This window comes from Hakea prostrata, chromosome 8 (genome assembly GCF_041222555.1).
Source record: "Hakea prostrata isolate BN-2017 chromosome 8, UWA_Hpros_2, whole genome shotgun sequence".
NCBI classification, from domain to species: Eukaryota; Viridiplantae; Streptophyta; class Magnoliopsida; order Proteales; family Proteaceae; genus Hakea; species Hakea prostrata.
The window spans coordinates 24,003,511-24,021,377 of record NC_142607.1 but is presented as its reverse complement, the minus strand read 5'-3'; the positions used below and the strand labels follow the sequence as shown (position 1 = coordinate 24,021,377).

The window sequence follows — 17,867 nt, the reverse complement described above, 5'->3', positions numbered from 1 at the left end:
GGAAGAGGAGGAGAAGAAGGCAATGTATTCTCCTCCAACAACCCAGCTATGAAAGACATGGGACCTTTCTTTTTGTTCGCCCGAGGAGGAAGTTCGGCAACACTAGTAGGCCTCTTTTGAGATACAGAAGCAGAGCTCTATTTGCCCTTGGAACGAATCCGATCAGACTTGGTCGGAACCCTTTTTTCAGCGTCTGCAGCATCAGCTTCCGCAGCCAGCTCGGTATTCTTTGGATTAAGTTTCACTGCACAAACAAAAACACATTGTTAAATCCGGACAAAGTAACTTTCTATAAATCAAGAAAATAGAAGGATAACTTACCGGGAAGGAATCCCCAATGACGCAGAACATTGGGATATTCCGGACAGTATCCGTGGACGGCAAACTTATTTCTGTCCTCGGAAGAAAGATGGCAAATCTTCTCCCTAGCACGCTCCTCGGCACCAGTTAGCAAGGGAAAGTCATTTGACCTCTGAATTGGTCCCCGGACCCAATAAATAGGGAAGGAAGGTTTGGAAGGAGGACGGACAAAGAAAAATTTTGGACGCCAACCTCTAGTGTTGGACGGGAGGGTACCAGTCCCGACAAAATTACCTTCCCAACCACATTGAGTTACGGTTCTCTTGGATAAATAGAACCATCCATCTTGTTCTTGCTTCTTCGCCATAAAAAACGTAAGAAACAAGGCAAGGGATGGTCGGACATTTACCTTTTTATCTTGACAAAAGCCCCAGAAACAGATCACATTCCTCCAACTGTTCGGGACAAACATGCCAGGACACATTCCAAAATGGATCATAATATCCCTAAAAAGGGGTTGAACGGGAAAGTGAAAGCCACTTTTTAAGGCATCTTCATAAAAGGCAAACTCTCCGGGTCGAGGAGAGTTAGCCCTCTCATCAGGGTTCGGAACTCGGATAACATGGTCGGACGGTATTCCATACTTCTGGCGCAGGAACTCTAGCCTCTCCTCGGACATCAATGAAGGAAGAAAGTCAGGGCCGGATGAATAAGGATCATAATCTATATGATCGGGAGTAAGATCCTTATTCTTCTCTAGGGTGTATTATGCTAGGGATAAACTATCCTTCCAACTTCGCCTCTCAGCCTTGAAACGAGCTCGGGCACTTTGGGCAACTAACTGTGGTCGAGAATCTACTTCATCATCATTACCAATGGCCTCCGACCTACCATCTAGACTCTGTTCGGGATCTACAGACTGTTCGGGATTTTCACTTTAAACAGTGACGGACGGATCCTCTTCTAAGTTTTTCCTATGTGATGTAGCACCCCTTTTCTTCACTACTACCATGTTTTCTCTAAAAAAGAAAGAAAATATGATGGAAAGTGTAGACAAAGACAGAGAAAAACAAAGAAAACAATGACAGAAAAACGTATAAGATTTTTGTTGAACAACAGAAAAGAAGAAGCAAAGTAAGAAGGACTTACTTGTTGTTGAGCGTACGGAGAAGAAGAAGAAAACAAACAATACTCTTCTCCCAAAGAAAGACCAACAGCTGGAAAACGAAGCAAGCAGCAAATCCCCAACAAAAAAAATTTTCACAGTGGCAGAAGAAAAAAAAAACGGTTTTCAGAAGCAGAAGTGAAAGGAAGAGAAGAAATGGGGAAGATATATATAAAACCGTAGATACTGATCTAAGGGTAGATACAAACCTACCATCAATGGTTAAAATTCATCAAATCTAAACATCCATATCTAACGATGATGGATGCGCGTAGGTGGACGGTGGAAAATGAAGAGTCTCTTCATCATAATGACAATCATTTATGAGGAAGAGACAACAACGACACGTGTCATCCACGAACGAGCCTTGAGAAACATGCATTGGTTTACGCGCGCAAATTCGGCGGCTACACAAGAGTGGGACGTTACAGATTTCGAGGTAGGGTGTTATGGTCGTTTCGACCAAATACCACGTGCACGGGAAGACATACACTCCCTTGAGCCGAGCATAAAGTTCTCGAGCACAAGGGACTGGGGGGGCTTCTTTTAATGACTAAAATGGTCATTCTACGCCTTCCGGTTTGATTCAAAGGATGTACGGTCCGACCAGGATTGTTATCTAAGAAGGTTCGACCTAGAGGTCCATGATAGGACCGACCATGATAAAAAGTACATCCGCCTGGCATGAAGAGGAAATCTTATAAAGGTAAACCCTTACCTAACAACAGGAGAAAAGAGTCCTATAGGTAAAAGAACTCTTTATGAAGTTACTTTCCTAGGAACAACTCAAGGTAGAGTTACATACCGAATATAACTCTACTAACTTACATTATATAAACACCTCAGGTAAACATGAGGATGTAGGTATTCATACTTCTTGTGATCAATTACTTGAATTCTCTATTGAGTAGTTGAGATCATATTATTGGTAATGACTTGTTCGTCGGAGACGTACCTCGACCCCCCAAGGTCGAGCTCGTATCTTGCAGGTTCGTGACAGGGAAGGACGAGCGAGATTCCGTATCAACACATAGCATACACAATCGATATTTCATCATATAGAAGATACAATTAACATGATCAATCACATATGTAATGACAAGAATAAATATTCATAATAACAAATAATACATAAACATGGTACTACTGTACTTGAAGTACTTACAACATTAAGAAATACAGTAATGAAAGTGAATCTAAAGAGTTCCCAAAATAGAAACAAGATTCACACAATCTATGTAATTATGGTAACAACTGTCCTTACCTTAAATCGAATCGAATATAATCCAAAGATCAAAGAGAATGGTCCCAAGGTTAGTACTTGAACCCTAGACAAACATAGATGCAATATCAGAAGAAAAATCAAGAAAATCAGAGGTCAAATGGATCGAATCCGACGAAAACACTATTGTTGTATTCAGCTGGCTAACTGCTTGGTTGACTGACCTAGTTGACCAGGCAATCAACCAAATGAACAGTAACGGGGTTGAAATTGAGTATTTGATCCGAAACCTAGCTTTCGGGATTTGGATCACTCCGAAATTTGAAATGAATGTTAGGAACAGTGACTAAGACTATCTAATGAAGATTTAACATTAAACAAGGATCAAATCAAGACTTCCCAATTTGAAACCCTAACTTTCTAATTGCTAAAAATCAAGCTCTTCAATGAAATCAACTATAAATGCAAAGAGAAATCAGGGATTCAATCATTAGGATGTTGAGCAATAGATTAGAGATAATTACTAACATATAATTAGACCTAATATGCTAGAGAAATTAGATTAGGAAAGAAATCATGTTGTCATGAAAGAAAATCATAAGAATACAAGGTTAAGAATCATGTATAAGGAACATAGCATTAATGGAATGAAAGGGGGTTTATACAAATGCAAAGAGGCAATAGAACAGGTGGTTGCAAGGTTGTAGCACCTACCTCATAGTCTCAGTAGAAAGAATAAGATTAGACAAGAGTAGATTGGAGAGAAAATAGGAGATTACATACCTTAGAGATGAACTTAGAGAAGAGAAACTAAGAATCTTGCAAGGGCACTTCACCAATACCAAGGAGAGGCCTAAGAGGAGTCTTCCCACATTCTCAGAGAGTTCTAGCAATAGAATAGACTTATAGCCACGAAGTCCACTTAAGTTGAACCTAAAATGACCTAAAAATCAAAGATTCTCAGATTAATAAAGTAGATGGCGACTGGTTGGTCGACTGGCCAGTCGACCAAGCACTGACAACAACTTAAGTCAGGGAATTGGAGGCCAAGATCAACTCAAAATCAAATGGGCTTCTTCCTACATCTCAAATGACTAGTCTAGGTCAGAGAATTACCGTCAATTCAAGTCCGGGAGTGCATTAGGCCCATCAATTAAACTCCCCTTCTTCAAGGTGCAGTTTCTTATCAAACACTGACAAAGCTTCCAAGTATGGAGCACCATCATCAATATCCATGGGTTCGGAGTCAAACACCATGTCTTCTATTGAGAGGGCCCATAGTTGTCTTCTTCCTCCACTTCGGGTCTTTGGACCTACAAACATCAAGGTTTCCGGGTCAAGGTTAGGGTTAGGCTAGGGCTAAATTTCACACTATTGGTCATCCACATATAATAAACATGAAGCTCTCATATCCTCTCACAGGTTGTCTACTAGTCTTGAGCGCCCATGAGCCCATGCTTATTATGTGCAACCCTACGAATGAATGGCCCCCACAATGTGATTATGTCCTGTCGGGGATCGGATGCCGTCTTGAGCACCCATAATTCCCATTGCTGCCATGGGTCACTTGGCCTCAATACCCACGCCGATAGGGTGAGATATGATGAAGTTTGCTAGCCAAACACATCTAGACAAGTCCTATGTATGCTATCCAATAATTATGGAAAGCGCCAGGGGCACCATAGGAAAGCGTCCCATACCACCTTCATCGATGTCCTATGATAGAAATATCAAAAGGGCATTCCTCATTACACAACCACAACTTAAACAATCACATTACAATATGATTCCATATATAACATCATATCATAATCCATTCATATTCCAACATTCACATTCATACAAACATGCATATCACATAATGAATATCATACTAAAATTACAGTCACATATCCATCATGCATAAGTCCTAAAAACAATAAATAAGATCATGCTCTCAAAATAGAAAGAAAATCATGCTATTTGTAAGTGAACGTCCTCACCTTAAGTTTGATTTAAAATCTTCGAAGAAAATATCGAAGGATAGGTTCAAAGTTGCCAAAGAAACCTTAATCACACAACTATTAAGTATTTAAAACAAACCCTAAAGGATTGAAGATGAAACGGGGTCAAAACAGGGCAACTTGTTGTCACTCTACCCTTTGGTCGCTTGGCCTGGTCACTTGGGGCGACCAAGGCAATTGAGCAAGCCTTCCCGGTACGGACAATAAAACCTAGATTTGAGTGGAAACTCATCGTTTGAGTCTCAAACACTCCAAAATTAATAGGAAAACTCTGAAATAATATAAGAAGACTATCTAACATGGTTTCGGCCTCAAACAAGGTCAATGGAATAAAAACCTAATGGATCACATACTAGGCTTCATTAGAAATCAATTTGCAGATTTTACGGATAGACTAGACTGAATGGGGATTCACTCTAGGACTTAGAAAACAATAGATCAAGGTTTGAAAATAACTTAGAAATAGATCTAGCATGGATTAGAAATCAAATCAATCAAAAGAGAATATAATCATGAAGGTCATGCTAGACTTTTACTGAAATTGCATCGTGATGTTCATGGAAGGAATAGAGTGAATGAGGATTCACTCTAAGACTATGAGGATGAAAGCGTAGGCCATTACTGTAGCATAAGACATTCTTCACAATTACAATAATTGGTAGAATCAATAGAAAGAATAGATCTAGAAGGAATGAGAATGTCTACTAACCTTGAAGAAGAAGAATCTTCAAGTGAAAAATCTCACGGATGCTTGGAGATCTTCCTTGTCCTTGGAGAGAGTGTTCTAGGGTTCCTCTGACGTTCTCCAATAGTTTAATGACAAAGTAACTCGAATTAGATCAAAGTTTGACCATGTAGGGCTTTGGAAACCTAATTTCCAAAAAGTACCAAAACTATCCAGGGATGGTTGGTCGCTTGGCTTGGTCTCTTGGGGCGACCAAGGCAGGCTGCCAACCTGTACCTTTTTGACTGAAACTGAAATTTGGTCTTCGGAAGCCACAAACTCCTCTTAGGTCATTTTCCAAGTTTTAAAAGGGTCTTACCTGGTTCTATAGGACCTTTCACTTGTGTCATCACCACACTCATAGTCCATCTATCAAGTTACATCTTTTTCCAAAATCAGACAAGGTTTCTATCATAGGATCATCACTATCCACTTGTTCTAAGTCAGATCCAATGGGTTCAATCGGGATGACCCACAACTGTCTTCTTTCTTTACTTCAGGTCTTCGGACCTACAATATAGATTTCTGGGTTAGGGTTGTGAGAGATTTCATAGGGCATATGTGGGAACCCCTCGTACCATTAGGTTAATCTAGATAGCCCCCTGGTTAAGATGTTACAGCAACTGCCATTAACAATTGCAACTTCAATCTCCTTTATTTTCTGTCAACTTGGTGACACAGGGTTCATGCAAGGCCAACACTTAACCAACTCCTTAACCCAAACATTCATTTACATCGGTTGATTATTAAACTGATTTATAACGGTTGGATTTTTTCTTGAACTATCACTTGGTTAAAGTCCTAGAGAATAGTATAGACACTCTGATAGATTCCATGAGTTAAAACACACCAGCGTTGCTGAGTCTCCATTAAAGTCAAATGATATGCACATTGGTTCAATGCAGATCATCCGCCGTTTAATATTTTTACCCTCTTTGGTGTATTAGGTGTATAGGTGTAAATGTGTGATACGGATAAATTATGATCAAACCGGGTTCATACCTGGTTCAACCCTCGACCCCGGTCGAGGCAGAGGAACCGACTCGCTCCCGAGCGAACCAGATCCAGAAGATGGCTTGCTGAAGAAGAAAACTGATTCAGCAACAAGCACGCCCTAATCCTACTTAAGGATTAGGGTAATTACCCTAATGATGGCAAACTCGAATTGACGGCTGCGGCTAATCATTATCGAAGGGATAATCATCGCATAACCTAAAGAGTTATCTCAGGAGTCCTCTACTAGTCCAAACTAGTAGAAGTCTGTTGCTCAACGGATCTATCTGCTAAGATCCAACGACTACCCGAAGAAGGCTCAAGTGCATCCAACAAAGGAGATTCGAAGGTACACTCTATATAAACCTCACTACCATACGAGGTGAGGAGGATGGAAAACACACAATCTGAGACTCAGGTTCAGATACATACTGATAGACTTAAACTATCAGCAGCTTACGATCTAAATCACCTTTCCCAGTTCTTCATTCCTTAGCTTTGTACTTCTAGCAGAGCCGTTTGTGATTAAGTTCATAAACTGACTTAGCCTTCGGAGGTGGACTCCCGACCCCCGCGGTCGGGCCACATCTGACGCTTTCGTTTTGCAGGTCATCATAAGGAGATCTAAGGGTTGAGCAGATTTTGGACGCATCAATGTGCATTATATAATGCACCACGTGGATGATGCATTCAGCATTGGACCTTAATAGGGTTTAGAGTATTGGTCTCCAGTATCATATTGGTCATAAGATTTTAGACAATATTATCCGGTATCGAGTACTGATCAATGTATTTTAGCTCATTTCAATAGAAGAACAAATCAAGATGATGCGATATGATACTAGCCGATGCATATTCATATGAGATACAACTGATACCGTGTGGTACTTTAAACCTTAAGACCTCGGAGGTCAAAGATCTGAGTCGGACCGTGTGGTACCGAGTCGGAGGGGGTTGCTAGACTTAGTCGGTGGACCGTGGATTGGACGGACATAGCTCAGCTGGGCTGTTATAGCGTCTGGGGCCCTGCGGTCCGAGGCATGATACCGTTGGCGTGTGATATAGGAGGCAACGAAGTGACGAACAATATGTGTGTGTCACTGCGCCTCTGGAACCATTTCTAAATGGCGGGTCTCCTTGGCGTCAGCATGTCTCAAAGGTTCCCTTCCGCTGAGGCTGCTTCTGGCTTTACCTTCTCACGCCATCATCGACTCTTCTCTTGTCCTTCCTTGAACCCTGTCTTTCACTCTCCGTGCCGTCTTTACCTTTCATTTCCGAGATGTACTGCACAACCATATTCCTTTTCTTGCCGTCGTTACGCCAAGAATCCCGGTCATCCACCTCCAGAATCTGAACCGCCCTTCGACAATGATCTCATGTCAACGGAGGGTAAGGAATCTAATGATTTGGTTGAGGCTTTCTTCTATTTTCATTTCCTTCCAATTATTAGTATTGTTGTTTTCAAGGGCGTGAATTTTTTTTTATGGTCTTCCAAGTTCTGGTCCTTTCTTGTTGTATATTTTTCTGAATTCTAAATAATTGGTTCTATGACGATAGTTGAAGCTAATGATTTGATATATTTTACCTCTCTTGTTGTCTTAACAAAGACTTAAGAGCTTGTCTTAACCCGCTCCTTGCTTCAACGAGAGTTGAAGCTAATGATTTGATACAACAAGTTCTGGTCCTTCCAATTATTAGATTATTCTCACTGATGTCAGACATAGACAATTTATGGTCTCGGGTTTCATCCATTGAATCACGCTGATGAGGATTTGAGCTAACCAGTCTCACTCATGGTGAACCATGTCTACAGGTGAGTCTTTGTTAAGACAAGCTCTTAAGTCTTAACAGACCCTTACTGACCTGAAGCTGTTGGTAATCACTCTGTTGCTAATGATGGTGTCGTTTTCACTCCTGCTAAGAGGTTTTTTCATCTCAATGAAGAGGAAATGTGATGTAAACTGTTTTCAAGGATTCCCCAAGGCCTAGGGGAAAGAAGAAAAGAAACAATTGAGTTGCCCAAGTTTTCAAGAATCCTTGAATTCTTTTCCCTCCAAAGTTTCCCAATTTTTCCCCTTTCAACCCATATCCATATGGATCCCAGAATTAATTAGTTTCTTCCTATCATCCTAGGAATAATATTTTCCCTTCTTGTTATTTTTATTTCATCCCAACGTCCCATGGAGATAGAAATAATCTAATTTTGCCTTCCCTCCCAATTACTTACCATATAGATTTTTGTTAAAACCCTAAACTTCCTTATTCTCCCAAAGAATTTTAGGTTGATCCTTTCCAACCTATAGTAGTCTCACCCTTGGTTCTTTAGGTTTTTCCATTAAATTGCTAGAAGATTTTGGGCAAATCCTAAATTCTAGGAAGATCCTCTTAGAAACCCTTACCCTAGAATTGGATTTACATCACATGATAAATTTGACATGCTCAAGCTCAGGCTCAAAGTTAGTAGTCATGCCTTTTGGGCCTTCTTTTTCCACTACTTCTTCCAGTATTGTTGTCTTGGCTATGCCCTCATGAACCTCTGTAGTTTCATCTCCAGCCTGGCTTTTCTTCCATTCAATATCAAGAATAACATCTTGAATTTCCACTTCTAGGGGAGTGCTCCTAATTACCTTCTTCACCTCCACTGTGTTAGCCTGGGTTGCTTTGATCTTGTCTGCCTTGACTCATTCAAGAAATTCTTCGACGTCAAGGGAATGATGAGTGTCACATGGAGTAGGGTCTAGATCAAGCAACTCTTATGGTGTCTCTTTGAAATTTTTTGGCAGTAACACTCTTGTCTTCTAGGTCTAGAGCATGGTGAACTTTTGGTAGGGAAGGTGCTTCTTAAGGCACATTTCCAGCTGTGGTTGTTGCTCTCATCCCTGTTAGTTGTTTTAGCACATTCTTCAATTGTCATGACCTTTTCACGAAGGGCTTGAGTCAACTCTTGGTCTTCCTCCAGTTTAGCCTCATTTTCTTTGTCAGTATTTTTTGGCACTAACTCTGGATGGAGATTCTGGTTTGGTGAAGAGGGTTCATCCTCTGGTTGTGGAGTTAGGCTCTAGTTGCTTTCTTAATTGAGTCCTTTAGATTTTGTGGTTGGAACCACCAAGTGCTGTGGTGTGGTACAGGAGTTTATCTGATTTGTTCTAAGGGTCTATTTCTTCTTGATTTCTTCTGGTAGATTCAGGGGTAGGAGAACAATTTTCTGGCCTTTGTGGATAAACTAAAAAGTGGTTTCCCTACCCATGATGGCAACATCTTTATCATACAACCATGGTGGTCTCCCCAGTATATTGTTAAAACCTCATAGGAACTACATCACATCAGACTTCCTCATAGTAAGGGTGGAGACTGATGGACACTAGACATCTCTAGGTAACTTCTAATCTATCACTGTCTAGAAGGGAGACTCAAGATTAGGGATGCCTCTTAGTATTAAGATTAGCACTATATTAAACCCTTAGACACCAAATTAGCACTACTACCACTGTCAACAATTACCATAGTTTTATGTTCACTTGATTTGAGCCTGGTCTAGAAGATGCAATTTCTCCTCCATTTTTCTTCTTCTACTTCTGTCACAAGGATTTTTGTCATGACATTCAGGGAAGGTTGTAGTCAAGGTATAACGGCCTTCTAGTTCTGACTCTTCTCTAGGTGGGTGCTCCAGCTGAGTCCCACTAGTTATTAGGCTTTGTAATGGTACTGGAATATCTGCTGTTTTGTCCATGGCTTTGGCTATTGCCGATCCATGCTAGCTCTAATACCAATTGATGCAACCCCCATATCAAGGCTAGTCTTCAGGATCCTCTTCTAGAGAACCTGCTGTGATTTAGGGTTTTAACCTGCTGTTATGCCAGTTTGCAGCTAATTTTCCCATGGCCAGCAGCTGTTTTAGGGTCTAAACACCCTGCAGTTGTAGGTGTGGGGCTGATTTGAAGGTTCTAGTGTTTTAGAAAGGGTTGGCAAGGGTTTGGATAGGCTAGCAGTCTAGGATTTGTAGAAACTTTCAGTCAAAACCTTTCTGTAATTCAGAGTTCAGAACTGTATATCCCAGGTTTAGGATTTAATAACCTAGGGTTTGTCAGAAATTAAGGTTTCTGGTGTTCTAGTGTTCTTCTAGGATGCAGGGGAATTGAGGACAGGTTTCAGCCAGCAGGTTTTAGGGTTAGGGTTGTAGAGAATTAGATCTTCTTTTGTTGAATTTCATTTTCAGATTTGATTCCTGAAGCTAAGGTTTTTGAAACTTAGGGTTTTAAGGTTTAGGCTGATGCTAGGGTTGTGGGGGATGTGATACAGATTTGGAGGGTTTTAGGATGAAGGATAGGACTGAAAACTGAATCTGTAATTGCTGTTTTATAAGTTCAGATTCAGTCCTAGGGTATAGGGTTTTGATGGGGAATGAAATTCTAGAATCTAGGAGCTAGGTTTAGGGCTGCTGTTTAGGTCGGCTTTTAGTGATTGGGTGTAGTTAATTCTAGAAGAGAAGAGGATTTGGAGGGGGAGATAAGTAGTTGCAGGTTTCTAGGGTTTGGGAGGAATTCCATAGGTGCCATGAGATGAACAAGGTAAAAGGGGAAGAAGGAATGGGGGTCGGAGGTAGGGAAGGGGATGGGGTGATTACTTATATGGTGTTTACTGTTGAGGGTGTTAGCTTTGATGAAGAACTACTGCAGGTGCCGCAGGGTTTGGATGCTTCTTGTACTGAAGAAGGGGTTGAAATTTGCAGCAAACAGTAGCACAAAACAGCGCAGGTCTCCCACCTAGGGAAAACCATGACTCCTCTCAAGTCACTGGCAATTCTTGAAATTTTATTAATCATTAAGTTTGTCTCCTTACAAGCTTTTTGGCGCTATATTTATAGCCTTACATGAATAGGACTTCTTGTTGGACTCAAATTAGAAAATAAAACAAACAAGGATTCTTAAATAGAAGGGCAAACACATAAGGATTTCCAAGTAAGTTTGAATCCTTTTTAAGATTGGACTCCAACTTAGGAACCAACATAGAGTGGGGCTTCTACTTGACGTGGGACTTCCACTCTACTAAGGACTCTCACATAACTCATCATAGGGGATAATCCAAATTACAAAGCTAGAGTAGATCTAGACTCCTTATAGAAAGTGGAGTGCAACTAAGGAGATCCCTCTATGATTGGGATTTCTAACCTTATCGGGTCTCTTCCATGACCAATCAAAGACCAACTCAAATAAAAAATAATGGTAGATTTGGACTCGTAACAGTACTCTGCATTTATGACCCCCATTAGAACCCCCAGGGGGGGAATGACCAACTTGCCCATTGTGAGATTCAGCCGTCCTTGAAGGCCATAGGAAAATGGGGCAGGATCCTTTCTGGTTACATCACCTGGTCAACCAGACTTGTAGAGAAGTATAACCCCGCAATAGGAGAAATCAAGTTACAATGATATAGCCTCAAATGAATGAGGGCCAGTTAAGCAAGGTCTTTTAAGAAAACCAAATCAAAGGGGTTGAGAGGCTTCTTGAATATTCGGTTATGTGGTCTATGAGGTGAAAATAGGGGAAACTCTGAAGGGGTTCCTAGGATGTATGATTGCGTTCAATATCCAATGGTATGATTGTGGTGGTTTGTGCAATCTATAAATAGTTTGTGTCAATCCCAGCTGTTAAGGAAAATTTACCAATGGAGTGGATCTTAGAAATATGGGTTGAATATTCCAGAGATGGGGAATTGGAGCCCATAAGTGTCATATTGAAGCCTGGAGGGAATGTAGATAATGATATAGGGGTAAAATCATCAAAGTTTGGTTGGGTTGGATGACTAAATTGAATGATATGAGATTCTTTGTTTTAGGGTTTCAGGGAGCATGGAAATTCTAGAAATATTTATATCTTGAAATTGGCTGGTTAGAATAGGATCAGATTAGGACCTAAGGTCACTAGCGGAGGGAGGATGATGTGCCTAAAGTTTGTTATGCATTTGATTTTTAGATTGTTGCAGGTCTAACCTCAAACTATATGTTTCTGGTGGACTCCAAATATCCAAGAATGTAAAGCCTAGTTTCTAAAATTTTGTTATTGTAAGTTTCTATTTTGTTATTAATGAGAATATTGACTGAATAACTCAACAAGGTCTAGTTTCTATTTTTTTGGGGTACCAAACCTTGGCTTTGCATTATTCTCGTCTTTTGCTTGAGTGATAAGAAGGGTGAGGACCTTTTTGCTTGAGCTAAACACTTAAACTGAAGGAGCATTGCTGTTGAGAGCTAAACCCACCTACGCTCTTTCTCTGTCCCCTTGTTCGAATTGGCTTTTTGTTGCCGATGAGATCATGAAATTAGAGATATAACACTCCTAAGTCACTGGAGATGCCTTTTGCCACTCCTCCAATCGAACCAGGTTTGTAATTGAAAGTTTAGTTGATGGGATCCTCCCCCCCCCCCCCCCCCCCCCCCCCCCCCCCCCCCCAAAAAAAAAAAAAAAAACTTCCATCTCACACTCCCCATCATTCTGTCCATCGTTCACCCTATTCCATCTTGATCTAACATGAGGAATCAAATGAAACTTACAACAGTGGTTCACCACCATACAAGCTTCAATTAAACCTAGACTGGTCATACTTCTGAGATTGCTTTTGTTGAGACCGTAAGCTGATTATTTCTGTCCTTATTGCTACTTCTCAATTGTCTGGGTTATTTGGGGCTAGGTCATATTTGATCTTTGCTTTACATTAGCAGGCTGAGGTACTAAAGAGCATTCTCCTGAAGACCTTGATTTTACTTGAAGGTGGTGCAACCAGGTTATGTGAGTGATCCTCTATGATACAATAGACTTGTCAGCTCATGATGGTAAATATTGACACTAATTCACTCTACTGCTATAAACCCTCTTCGAAGGCTTTAGAGTTGCTGAGATTATGATGTACTCAGAATTGACAACCATAAGGCAGTGCATATTTTAGGCCCAAAGGCAGCCCACAAGCATAGAGCACCAAGAGCTGGCCAAATTACTTGAGGGGTATTTTAGTCATCTTACCATCCCCTGAGGCCAGAGTGGTCTAGTTAGATTCTCTATAATTTGAAGTGTTAGGATTTACTTCGTGTTTTTCAATTGGGTGAGTAGTGAAGAGTCTTGATGTGTGTAGGAGTCCAAGTAGGAAGTCCATTCTCAATTGGATTCCGTGTTTTGAGTAGGAAGTTTACTTGTACAAGTCTCTTGTTAGGAGTTCTAATTGGAACTCCTCTTCTAATTGCTTAGTAGAGTTTTAGATTAAGAAGGAAGTGAATTCCTAATGGAGTCCTTAGTAGTCTTCTTTTGTTTGTTAGGTCCTAATTTAAAATTCCTTCTTGTAAGAAGTCATAAATAAAGCCCCACTCAGTTGTAACAAGTTAGACTAGATTAATAAAAATTACAGACTGATTTGAAGGAGAACTGGAGTCATGGGTTCCAAGGAGGATCCCCACGGCTAAGCGCTTTGGTTTTCTGCAATTTTCATCACTCTTCTTTTTCTTAGCCTGCAGCAGCCTGGAGTCAGCACCTACAGCAACCCTTGAGTGACCAGTCCACTCTCCCATCATGAAATTCAAAACCCAGGCCCTTCCCTGCCCTTTTCCACCTTCCCCAACCTTACACAACCTTCCACCTTTCCTCTCTAGCTTGCAGCACCCTCACCCATTCCCAAGCCCTAGTTTCCATCTATTCTCAGCCCCCATCAAAGGCCTTTCCCCTTCCCTCTAGGACCTACAGTTGTTACCCCTCCCCGCCCTAGACCCTTCCCTCTATTCCCAACCTCCATTCTTCTATTCCCTTCTATTTCTCCTTTACTTGTGGCAGATTCTGGAAATTCTGAAAATTCTGTAAAGCCCCAAACCCTAGTTAAAAAATCAGTATAACTGACTAAAGAGGTAATTTGGCAATTTTAAAATATCAGGGAGAAAGAGAGGTAAAAGTTCACTTTTTTGGGGAATTAGAGGTGAAAATTTGAGAGGGGAGTAAGAGTAAATAAAGTCTAACAACAGGGGAGAGAGAAATTTCCCCTTTTAATATTCAAATGGATCCTTTAGAAGATGAGTGTATCTGGATTTTGGTCTCAAGTATCATCCACATTTATTGTATTTCTAGGGTTGCCCTATATTTGACATATTGAACTATGACCAGGAAGTTATATGCTTAGATTCTTGAACCTTATATCCTTAAAGTCTATGGTTACTGTAAGAATAATGATCAAAGTGAGTAAAACTCTCAGGTACTTGTTTGTGAAATTAAAAGTAACCGCAAACGCACGGGATCGTGTAGCTAACGGGTCAATCTCAAGGAGATATGCCACTTTAGAATTAACTTCTTAATGATAATGCGAGAGTGCAATGATTAAAATTTGTTAATTACTTAATTAAACTAAACGAATGGTCCCCTAATCCATACATCTAATGCGATCGAATTGAAACAAAAATTAAAGCAAACATAATCAACGCATAATTAATAAAGGCAGGAAAAAATGCGAATAATAAATAAATAAAAATAAAAGGGAAGTGATCCGAGTGTCAGCTCTGTATCTAAGGAAGGGGAGTATAATTATAATGACTTTGACCGTGGACCCTTTGTCGTAACTTACAGTCCACCGATCGGGGGAATGGATATTAGAGAAAAAAGAAATTGCAGAAAAGAAATAATTAAAGCAATAAAAGGAAAGGAAAACCTTAACCAAAGAGAGGCACGACTGTAAGCATCTCTGATCAAGGACCCAGGGGAAGGGAGAACAATAAATAAATGTAGAAAGTAAATAACAGAGTAATAAAAGGAAAGGGAAACCTTAACCAAAGAGAGGCACGACTGTAAGCATCTCTGATCAAGGACCCAGGGGAAGGGAGAACAATAAATAAATGTAGAAAGTAAATAACGCCTAAGTTAATAAAAGGAAAGGGGGTGGGGGGGGGGGGTGGGGGGGGGGGGGGTTGGGGGGGGCGCGGGGCGGGGGGGGGGGGGTTTTTAAATCCTTCCCAAAACCAAAAGAGATGAAGACCCAGTAGATCCACGACAAGTGATGGCATTAGCTCGATCCAAGGACCCAGAGTTTTTGGTAAGCTTGAAGGGTTGTCAATTAAGACTTAATTTTAAAATAATAAAACAATAAATAAATGCTGAAAGTAAATCCTAAGATTAAGAATATGGAGGGGTTCAATTAAGCTTTTATAACAAGAAGACAAGAGCGGTTCAATGGAGAGGAGGCTTAGAGTCAAGACTTATCAATGAAGAAGGTTACTTATACTTGCAAATTGAACAAAAGGAAAAAAAAACCAAACAAACGAAATTCATGGATCATTAATTACTTCAACCAACCCTAACAACCAGATCTAGATCTAGAATGATCTAGATTTGCAATTGTTAGACCCAGAGAAAAACGAATCTTAAAACTTGAAACTTGAACTTGAATTGCATTACATAGAAAAATTAAACCTAAACATTTAATCTAGAAATTTAAAATCTCACAAAAGTAAGCAAAGAAAACTAGAGAAAGCCTAAATAAACTAAAGAGAAAAGAAAGAGTGCTTCTACTAAGCTCTAAAACACATTCTCCCTTGATGGATTATGCTCTCCTTTTATAGAGTTTACATGGGATATGAATCTTGACAGAATTTGAATCAAACTCAGGGTTTCTATCTGACTCAACCAATTAGGGTTTTGATGTACTTATCAAACTGACTTAGAGAGATCAAATGCACAATTCCACCATTGGATTTGAGGATCAAGAAGTCGTGAAGCTCTCCTCCAAATATCAGCTCAATCGGACACCGGATGACCATTCGATGAAGGGCTTGATCGAAATTGAACAGAGACATTCAAAAACGGGATTTTTCCTTCTTCCTTATTTGAATATAATTAATTTTTCCTCTTTTTCTTTCTTTAATCAAATCACAAATAGGAAATAAGATATTAAGGTATGCAAGGACTCTTTTCTCCATTTGGACTCTCTCAATAATATCTATGTAGAGTGATTGATAATTTATAATCTCAACCGTAGATCAAATTTGCCTTCTTTATCTCTTAAATATTTAGGAGATGGCCCATAATCACATCTCTAGCCCATCATGCTCCAGATCAGGCCCATTTTCGCATTTGAGAATTTGAATGGACCTCTTGACATGTAAAATTGCATGATTCATATCCAAAACTCCAAATATTTGCTTAAATATTGAAAAGTCCTAAAATCTTCAAAAACAACATAAAATCCAAGGTAGCTCCACTCTAAGTGTGTAAAATGCATGCTTTATGCCATAAGATTTCACACATAAATGTGCTCATCAGTAATCAACAGAATCACACTTATCCAACCGATCATGTTAATTAACTGTTGTATTACTATAGAAATACACTGAGCCATTTTAGTTTCTCTGTATTTCAAATGGTAGTCTTCTCTGTGAGAGAATAGCAGAATGTGTCGTGTGAAAATTATGTGGGGGTCTTAAGAAGATGGACATAATCAAAATGTTGCAAATTTCTTCCTCTTAGATATGGTTCGAGAGACGGATGAATTGCCACCATTGGTTTTAGAAGGTTTTGAAAATTTTACTGATCTGATTTTTGAGTGTTTCTTCCTGAAACAGGTCTTGACGCTACATTCTCTAGATTCCAGGACCGAGCACAGATCTTTTTTGCTGTTCTTTTCTGGATGTCTCTGTTTTTCTGGGCTTGTGTATGGGGTGATAGGACTGATGGCAGACCTGGTAAGGGATCTCGATTTAGAAGGTGATTTTGTAACCCTTGTGTAAATAATTAGATTTATAGAAACAAGTATTATCATATACTGCAGAGTATATCTGTGTGATCTAAAATGATGTGCTTGTTGGTCCTTAAAAATGTTGGTGAAAGGAACATTGATGTATGACAATGCTATGAAAAAAGTTCCAAGATTTAGATGTTACACATTCTAAAAGACTGTTCCATTCAAACTAGCTGTTAGCCTGTTTGTACTTTGTAGAGAATGGAATCTTTAACTTTTCAGGAGTATCTTAGAATGTATTCTTGACACCAATCTATTAAGTAGGTTAATAGTTACATTGACCTTGAAAGGTGCTTATTGCAACTCATTTGGGCTTAATCTGCATTCGTGATTTTTGCGGGAATTGGTTGACCTCCTAGACCTAGATCATGCTGAATGTTGATGCTGATGGCCGGTACTGTGGCATTCCCTGAGTTTCAGAAACCTAGTTACTGCAAAAACATTAGAATAAGGGTTATGCACATCTGTTTCAAAAGATGTCTTTCTGCATTTTATGTAACAGCATTTATGTAGGCAACTGAAGCGATGCCTATCTCTCTAGGCTTACCTGAGTGTATACCAGATTAATCTTACTAGCCATCCCTCCAGATGAAAGCAAAGCTGGAAAGGCAGAATAAGCATGAAAGCTCTTCTTGTGCGTCTGTCTCTCTCTTCTGAGCAACTTCAACTGGTCATCATATCTTAATGGATATCCGATTGGAC

General features: G+C 40.0%; 1 protein-coding gene across 1 annotated transcript; it reads left to right on the top strand.

Annotated features, from left to right (window-relative positions):
• Nucleotides 1–7,531: 7,531 nt before the first annotated feature.
• On the top strand, nucleotides 7,532–17,135 carry LOC149007448 (uncharacterized). Its single transcript, XM_089167064.1, has 2 exons — nucleotides 7,532–7,796; nucleotides 16,990–17,135. The coding sequence occupies exons 1-2, from the start codon at nucleotides 7,532–7,534 to the stop codon at nucleotides 17,133–17,135; spliced, it is 411 nt and encodes a 136-aa protein (XP_089023190.1).
• Nucleotides 17,136–17,867: the final 732 nt, after the last annotated feature.

Excerpts from the sequence above, each read along its gene's own strand:
- LOC149007448 (XM_089167064.1), top strand. The coding sequence starts at position 7,532 with ATGGCGGGTCTCCTTGGCGTCAGCATGTCTCAAAGGTTCCCTTCCGCT. Across the intron at positions 7,797-16,989 it reads TGATCTCATGTCAACGGAGG|GTCTTGACGCTACATTCTCT; the intron begins GTAAGGAATCTA and ends TTCCTGAAACAG.